Source organism: Pecten maximus, unplaced genomic scaffold (genome assembly GCF_902652985.1).
Source record: "Pecten maximus unplaced genomic scaffold, xPecMax1.1, whole genome shotgun sequence".
Taxonomy (NCBI): domain Eukaryota; kingdom Metazoa; phylum Mollusca; class Bivalvia; order Pectinida; family Pectinidae; genus Pecten; species Pecten maximus.
Genome location: NW_022981679.1, coordinates 1 through 9,711, shown reverse-complemented (window position 1 = coordinate 9,711; position 9,711 = coordinate 1). Strand labels below are relative to the sequence as shown.

The 9,711-nt window shown below is 36.9% G+C and overlaps 1 protein-coding gene across 1 annotated transcript; it reads right to left on the bottom strand.

The window, feature by feature from the left end:
* Positions 1 to 2,119: 2,119 nt before the first annotated feature.
* On the bottom strand, positions 2,120 to 8,512 carry LOC117320181 (hillarin-like). Its single transcript, XM_033874843.1, has 6 exons — positions 8,366 to 8,512; positions 7,750 to 7,950; positions 6,303 to 6,544; positions 4,725 to 5,877; positions 4,251 to 4,443; positions 2,120 to 2,498 (listed from the first exon to the last, which is right to left on the bottom strand). Exons 1-6 carry the CDS (start codon positions 8,510 to 8,512, stop codon positions 2,341 to 2,343), a joined length of 2,094 nt encoding a protein of 697 aa, XP_033730734.1. The 3' UTR covers positions 2,120 to 2,340.
* Between the last annotated feature and the right edge of the window lie 1,199 nt (positions 8,513 to 9,711).

Sequence of the window (9,711 nt, the reverse complement as noted above, 5' to 3'; positions counted from 1 at the left end):
TCGGATAAATTATATAAGTTACACATCTCTGACGTGATTACGCGCGTGTATGTTATTGGCAAATCGTACGTCATTATCTTTGACGTGACGAGAGCCAGCGGGCTATTTGTTGTATGTCGCGTCATGGAATATTGACGTCATCAATATTGTAACGTCATATTTGGCAAATTCAAAAATCCGGCAGTGAAAGGGTTAAATGCAAAACATCACATCGCAGTATACTCAACGAGCGCTTTTTTGCGTGTTCTCCAAGTACGCTTTGGATATGAAATAATAAAAAAAAGAAATCTACGAAAGATTGCCATTTATTGCTTTGACTGTTATCATAGCCAGGGTTTTATCATCATAAATACATGAGGGGTTACGTGCATTTTCGTAGGCAAATCAGATGTAACACCTGTAGTACCGAGGACGGCGTTTTATTTATTTACCAGAACACTTCAGATACAGAACGTTTTTATAACTTCCCACATAAATTAATGTTACTCAATCTTTGAGCTGACATTAAAATCCCGGATTGATACACGGGATATGATATATAAAGATAACCATATATTGCTATCTACATATATAACATGCAGGTTATTTAAGCATTGAACTGTTACCAAATGGTAGTATACAGTCGATATGAATACAATTTGGGTGACAGATAAATAGAATGTCGCCCGTTAGGGCGACATGAAATATTTATCTGTCACCCAAATTGTATTCATATCGACTGTATACTACCATTTGGTAACAGTTCAATGCTTATATTTACATTCATAAAGATTTTTTATTTACTGTATGTTATGACGCTTTTAAATTTGCCGCTTACTCTATCGCTGACGTCATCAAGTTCAAATACCGGAACAGCCGAAATTTCCAGAAGGAATAATATAGTCCCTGATGACGTTATTAATAGCAAACACATAAGACGGTTTTTGCACAATTTGGCTTTATTCTTTATTTCAAATACGTTTGTAGGTATCGTCAAATTGTTCACAATTGCATGATTTCTGATTGTTTAAAATCGAAACTGTTTTTCTGCGCAATGATATACAGTTAACATTTAGAAGTGATGCGGCGTTGAACGGGCATTCAGCAATGGACAGACTCGATTCCTCGAAAACACTTATGTTTCTATCGACTGGATTTACGTTATTTTAAGAAGAATATCAGCTCTTGAATTCTAAATGAAAGTTGTCTTCACAGTAGGGGAAAACGATTCCAAGGATATTTCGTTCGAAACAGATTCCAGTCTAACCGGTCACATCAGTGTCATTAACTTAGCAGACGATTTTCAACTTCACAGGGGCTCGATTTTGTAAGGTAGGCCTTTGACATCAGTGAATAACCACAATACTAAAAACCAGTAGGCCTACACATACACAACCGGAAACCATGTCGATACTCCCGATGATTATACAAGATTTTTTTTTATAAATACAATGTACTTAACTTTCAATGTTGACGTGTCTTGCATTTCTGAAAATTCGGAACGAGCCCCTGTGAGTGTGACGACATTGACAATTTGATCATATTTCGTATAGATCAAGAATGGCACTTAAAGTAATATCGTGTTGACTACATTTTTCTAATTATAAAATTATACTCTCATAACTTGTGACGTTGCTTTATTTTTCGTTGTGGCGTCTGTAAATAAATACTAGCATTCCAAAGCTCTCTAGGCCGAAAGTAAACTGGCGGCCATCGTTCAACCTACAACACTTGGAGCTGTATTCCTACACTGACCGAATCACTGTAAATTGTAGTATACAGTCTCATGAATACAATTTGGTTTACTAGCGACATATAGACAAATGCAACACAGAATGTAAATATAGGTTAACATACGACACTCATAGATATCTAACATAATGTGATGTATCACAGGGGTTTGGCACGATTTTCCAAAAGATGTTCCATATATACATGTATGACTATAATATATGTATGGATCGTCATTTGGAAAATCGTGCCAAGCCCCTGTGTGATGTATTAGTGTCAGATTTACTGAGCTGGTTTACCATTTATGTTTTCACAACACATGTTCTTCTATCCCAATAGTATAAACTATATTTACTAATACATTGTACATTTATAAAAAAAAATGGGGGGGGGGGGGGGGGGGGGGGGGGGGGTCTGTACTGCATTCGGATCATCCTCGGGTTGGCTAAACCCGAGGAGTTCTGGATGGTCTGTACTGTTGTCATTGTAATACAGTGATCTGCACATTTAAATCCTATAGGATATCCGGTTACGTTACTTCCTGCACTGTTCATTATCACATTGACGTTTGTAATAACATTCTCTCAGAATTGGCATCGAGCGGTTAAACAGTGATCCATACTCTTAATCTTATAACCTGTCCTCTCGTTCCTTTGCTAGTTTGTCTCTTTCTTGCGACAAATCCGCGATTTTCTTCCGAAACGTATGAGCAAATCGTGATTGCTGCAGCCGGCGTACAGTTCTCTCTGTTACGTGCCAGTTCTGTCGGAGGTTGGCGTCGTGTATATCTGAAAAAGGTTATATATTAATGTCATATTATGAACATAAAACAAAACAAAACATATCCGGAAGTGACCGTGTTTGAGAACGAAACTAGGCACCATTTACTCGTTCCCCGTTTCCTCTCACTGCTTACAACCAATGACGTTCCAAAAACTAAGGCTATTTATTTACACACACATATATATATATATATATAAAAACAACACGTCTACCTTGAAACTCGGTTAAATCGAAGTTTTTTTTTCACGAACCCGATGACTTCGACTTAACGAGGTTTGACTGTACAGTCGAACCTGTCTATAAAGGACACCTAAGGGACAAGACAAAAGTGTCCTTTATAGAGAGGTGTCCTTTATATAGAGGTTCAACGAGTTATGTCCCTTATAAACGAAGAAACAAACCAAAGTCTGTTTATAGTACACTATATGTCTCCTGATTTATTATATTTAAACACTTAAACAAATGAATAAAAGACAAATAATTAAAGATAAATGCTTAATTAATTTTCAATCATTCATCTGGCACAAAAATTGAAGTTGATATTTTTAATAATTTATATTAAGCCTATAGTTTTTAAACCAATCTTCACAATATCATACTATACTGAATATCTATTCAGACAAATACTCAACATAGTCAAAAATGTAAAGGTAATTCTTATCATAGTAAAACAATTTTCATTAATCCTCAATATTTTGGAAAAAAAATATGTTTGAAATATCTTTTCTATTACATCATTATCAATGAAAGTGCATTTTCTCTGATAATTATAATCCCTAAGCATTTATTTTGAGACATATTTTCTGAAATCCATGTAGGGATTTAATTAATAAATACCGTTTTCTGGTTCAGTAAATTAGTATAGTGTATACAAAGACACTCGGAACTCTTCGGCTGTTCTTAATAGGTTACGTAGTCATATTCCGAGGAGTTCCGAGTGTGAGAAAATGGCGGCTGACAACCATGTGCCTGCCCTGTCAGATTTGCATACGGTGGATTTTGTAAGTAAAACAATTATGACAGACATAACTATTGCTTTGTCCCTCTTTTGTTGGTCTTGATAATGATTTAATTACCCCCTGACCATTCTTGTTGTCTAGGCTATGGTTGAATGGCTAAGCTTAGCTGTCACCGCTTGAGTAAATAAACACCTCTGCCGATGGCGATCGGTCACTCTCTTGTAATTACTGCCCATTGTTACAGCAACTTACAGGTAACAGGACAATTAGTGACTGATGAAGTGGCTTCCTAAGTTAGCATTGCTGCCAGGGGAGTTGAGTAATTAAGGCTTTGCTTGTTATTTAGAAACGTTTTACACACAAATATCAACACGTCTATGGTTTCACGTGTCCGTTATACGGAATTTTTAACAACTTTACGGACAAAAATAAGTGTCCGCTGTCCGCATTAGGAAGGTGTCCGCTATATACATGATATTTATATAGTGATGTTCATTGGGGATTCCTGGAAGTGTCCGTTATGGACAGGTGTCCGCTATATAAGGGTGTCCGCTATTACAAGTTTGACTGTATTTATTTATTTTTTACTATTTCAATGACTGCATATTATGCATTTAATGTAAGCTTAATACACATTACTGTGAATTATCATCTGAATTATAATAATTCAATTTGAGCCTTGACGTAAGATATCATCAAGTTAAAATTTGTGGGGACAATACCCAACAGCAACGTTTGGAGGTTTGAATTACCATTGAATCTATTGACTTTATACCACTTACTCTTGCGACATCTTACCAATTTTAAAAAGAAGAAACTCCAATCTGATTTTTCCAGATTCTACTTCTTCGTCGTCTCCTGGGACTTTCTGCGTTCTACACTTTTCTAATGCTGTTTTTATTTCCTCGATTACATCAGTGTCTGATCTGGAGTCGTCTTTAGATGCTAACACTTTACGAAGATTGTTTTTTGCGAATCTCACATAATTGTTCTGAAACATTTATTAAACAAGCGTAATTAAAACCAAATACATGCATATGTAGTCGAATATCGACACAACCAACGTTCCTGTCAGCAATCCGAGATTTAAAAAAGTACACTGACATATAAAAATTGATTTATCCCATTGTTATATAAATAAATGCTAAAGTAGGTTTGTAAGTGCATGTATACTATACACATATACATTTTGGAATGACACTAGTTAGATGCTATTAACCATTTGAATAATGGGAGAAGAGCACACTTCTTTGGTACCCGCCAAGTACATACCTCCTTATTTGGCGTTAAATCCGACGATAGGAGATAATTGCAGACGTTTCTGTACGAATTCGACGATTCTGTCATTACTGTTGAGATTGTAAGAGCGTATTCTCCATCTTCAGCTATTTTACATGTGATTGACAGCTCTCTTTTCCTCCTCTGGACATCGGTGTGGACTGAAGATTGCAAAGTACGCTGTTGAAGCTTCCCGTTCACATATTGTGTCGTGATTAGATCGGTTCTCACATTAATGTTTCTTACCGTCTCTTCTTCGAGGTGGAACGTGAATCTCATTTCCTTGTCCCTTAAAAGTGGATATTGTCCATTTCTGTGTGACGGGAACAAAAGTCCAGAACGTTCAGCAGCTGGTCCGGGACCAAACCCTACTTCCTTGGGATCTATCGGTAGAGGTATGCATTCTTTTCGACGAGATGTACAATCGAGTCTAAACTCACCAAGACGAAGAAGTGGGGTTTTGTTGGGTGCACCAAATATTCGCAGTTTGTAGGTTCCTTCCACTGGAAAACGGACTCGGATCTTCCACCTTTCACCGCATCTGATCATTGCAACTAACCTTGGCATAGATTCCATCGAAAGCAAATCCTTTTCTTCTAGCTTGTGTTCCTCACTCCCTTCCTTCAGCAAGAACTCGTAATGCATGTCGATCGCGTTTGCGTTTTTTGCAGGAGCCTCTAATTTGATAATAACTTCTCCGTCCGTGGCTTGATACACACAAGCGTCCTTTGATTTCATGACCAAACCGAGACCGAAAAATGGTGGCAAAAGGTACGCCTGGTCCAAAAACTGCTGCTTTGTCACGGTGTGTTTGACTAACTGCCATTTGTCTTCCGTTGGGTGACACATATAGATGAATTCCTTCGGATCGGTCATAAAGTAGTATTCTTCAAATGCGTTTTTCATTATTCCTATAGCCTCCACTTCTTTCTTGCCGATAGTTTTACCTCCTGCTTCAAGTTTGATCCAACCACCGGCTTTTCTACCAACAATGCATCTGCAGATCCAGAAAGGATGTACAATGTTCCAGTCACCTTCTACAAAGATGGCGTTCCAGTTACATAACCCTCTTAGGTTTTCATCTCCTGGCTCATAATCTCCTGCTTTACATATGCCATCAATCTGAGTACATTGTATCTTAGCCTTTCTGGGGATTGAAAAACAAGAGAATAATTCAATTTGAGGGAATTTATGTTAGAACTATATTATATTACTAGTGTTATCTTTGAGAAAATAGTCCCTATTGCCGACTGATCACTGTTTAACCAGTGAAATTCCTTGTTCCGGTTGGAGGGTTTAAAGGGTATTCAGACTTATGAGACAGTTAGCCTTGTTTGTTTCGTCATTATTATGATATATTTAACGGAAATATATTTCTTTCGGGCATTTCAAAGTGTTTAGTTATTTTAAAACATTGATATATTTTGCGCCACAAAAAGTTCATGAAATATTACATTTAAGATAACTGCAACGGATTTTTCAATAGGCATTTATACCAAATTTCATTTACTCTTCTTCATTTTGTTAAAATTTTTATTTTACATTTTCCACGCGAAACAATTGAAAATTTACCTGCATAGCACCAAGAAAACCGTCGAGTATGTCGTCCTCCTCTGGGCCAGAAGTGTAATATATCCCTCAGGTGTGTCTGTGTTTCCAACTTTACGTTTCACTTCCTTTGAGTCGACATCTTGAATGCTTAGCCACACCATCAATGCTCTAGCTTTAAACACCTCGGGTCGGTCAGAGTCATCAAGGTCGCCGGTCAAGTAAGCTATAAGGTTAGCAAAGCTGCTGTTTAATGCAGAAGGTGCCTATGGAAAGACATATGATAAAATCAACCAACACTAATCAAAATAAATGAAAGGATTCTCAATGGGACTCCAAAACACACCTTTGGTCATTGTATATAAAACCTTAAAAGGACCCTTTGGACAGGAAATTGAGCGAACCTGAGCAAGGTCTAGATTTTTTAACGTCCTGTTAACAGCTAGGTTCATTTAAGGACGTGCCAGGTTTTGGAGGTGGATGAAAGCCATAGTACCCGGAATAAAACCAGCGGCCTGCGGTCAGTACCAGGCAACTGCCAAAAGTGGGCTTCAAATTCGCAACCAAGAGGTGGAGGGCTAGTGATAAAGTTTCGGGACACCTTTACCACCCAATTCAGCCCCCTTGCGAACCAGAGCAAAACGTATAATAGCTGCAAATGAGAAAGTGTATCGCTGCACATGCTTTCTATAAACGGTGCACATTTGAAAAATTAAGAGTTAATTCTTCTTAATGTTAGCTTAAAGCATGACATGAAGCGATTTTATCTCAACAGTTTTGTCAAATAGATGTATGTAATTGGTTTAAAGGCGCTGACAACTTACCGAATCTACTGCAATTAAAACTTACCTGTTACACATATTTCATCCTCTGCTTGACTTACTGCCGACCTGAATACAAAGGTAATTAAATGTCTACTACAAGCTGACGCTTGTGTTAGTTTTACGCAAACCTAGCTTGATTACTTTTAGTCTTCAGTTACCGGCTGAAACCTGTACCATAAATTCAATGTGATTAAGCTGCGCTAAATTTGATTTCAAACTTGAACTAAACAAATTTGACTGGGATATAGTATAATAGTATAATGTCATCTCGGAGTGAATTAAGGAGGTCACTGTTCTTGATTGTTACATCTTAGAGAGTATTTAACAATGGGTTTCACATGTCGTTCATGTGTGTTTTTTACACTTCACCTTAACAGCAAACATACATGCCCCAATTCGAGAATACAGGACCTCACATGTGCTATTGAATTATGTCATATGCCATTTTCATCAAGTACTTACGAAAGTATACTTCATTTCTTTGACGCGACGATGTTCAATATACTTAAATCCTATGGTTGATATATTAAAGTGATTGGTAGGGAGGATAAGGTATAATGATGTGTTTTCTGTGTTGGTGTGGTATCTGCTTAGGTCCGTCTGAAACTGACGTGCGTTTCAATTATTAGAAAGTTGAATATACAAACCTGTCGAGCATGTTTGTCTACATCTTGCTTCGTACGTATTTCTGGCATATCTGAGTCGGTCTCGAAAGGGTCTTCGACGTCATCATCCATCTGCGCTGTCCAGTTTGAGAACCATTTTACTTCTGTACCCCGTTTTAGCTTCGTTTGGTCATTGATTGGAGCTGCTTTTGGATATGATTGTAACGTCTTTTCCTCTTTTACCTTTTGCATAATAAACACACATGTACCAGAACACATTTTGAATAGCACGTTGTCTATATGAATGATTAGTTTGCTTTGATTAGGTACAGAGAGTCGACCTGATACCGATTCCAAAATCAATGTTATGATTATTTATAATCATTTGCGGCAAATACTGTACTTTTTTTATCTTGAGTAACCGCATTTCTATTGTTATCATATACATGGCTTCCTTTATACTGAGAAAAAAAGTAATGACAAGCTTTGAACTTGCATTATCACTTGATGAAATAGGCGGCCTGCTGATCTCGGACCTGGTTTCCAGTTACAAGAAAACCGCAAGTTCGGATATTTAGCAGTCAAATTTGATGTGTATTCATCCTTTCTGACAACATCGTGTCTTTTTCAAATTGTTCATAATTTTATAAATACTTACCTCATCCTTTTCCGCGTTTTCCGATGGGAATAGAAAATCAGAGCTGTTTTCATCTTCATCCTCCGGTTCCGGTTCCGGTTCCGGCGTTACTGGTGGTGTTGTAATATTTCGTTTTATTTTAGGACGTTTTGACGAAAAGCATCCCATCTATATAAGTGAGATGTAAGTATATGATAAAGAACGGTTAGAGGGAAACTAAATACATTGCAAATTAACTCACAATTCAATATTTTTTTCATTAAATCAAAACATATGTATATAACTGATAACTGACAAAAGATGACGTTGCATTTTGCACTAGCGATTTCACTGTATTACAGATGAGTGTAGACTAAGTGCACTCCGAGTGCACTTATTTCGGACTTGGAGTGCACTCCGTTTGTAGATCTTCAGATGCATAGTGCATATATTTTATATATGCTTAAATGTTTGCGTTAATAGTCATATTCATTGAACATTGAACATATTAATTGCTGTTCACAACTAAGGTAAGCAAAACGAGAATTGGCTACAATGTACATCTTTAAGATTGCTACTTCGGTATGTTAATATGATATCATTCTATTGCTTTTGAGGGAGGCGTAGGGGCTTTTAACATCCACTCTTTTTACTTGTTGTGAATGATGGCCGAAAATGATATACAACAAGGTATGGTATATAAAGACAATGGTGTAGTGTACGATACCGTTAGCAAGGTATATACAGACGTCCGTATATAAACTCGACCAGGTTAAGCCTACACCGGGACATATCCGGGACTAACTGACACGATTAATTACTCCACTTAGAGAACTCAACTCGTCACGTACATTCACTTCACTATCGTATATTATATATGATAGCAATTTAACTCTTACACCGCCGCCATTGTACAATGTACATTTTGTCCTGTGAATATATAGTCAACATAACGATCATTGGATAAAACCCAAAATACCGCTTTATGTGAATAAATATGCGGTGAATATCAACAAACAAACGAAATCGTATTTCTATGAATCTTTATAATGGTTCTGTTAGTTCAAGTGCATCGTGAAAATGCCACACACAAGATATTAGAATTGTTTATTACAAAAAAATAAATAAGTTAATTAATTAAACTGCGTCATACCGCAGTGTCCTTCAACGATAGCAATATTAAGGGTATAAAGGGGTATTCATACCTAGTAAGCGACGAAGTGCACTCAAAATAAAACCGAATTCGAAAGAAATGCCAAAATCAGGATTGGAAGGTTATTCTTTTATAATTTTCAATTGTGGATTATAAAAATACGCCAAGTGCTTTATTCAGAACGTGTGGTTATTCAAATGAATTGAAACGTGTCAAAAATATAGATGAACATCTA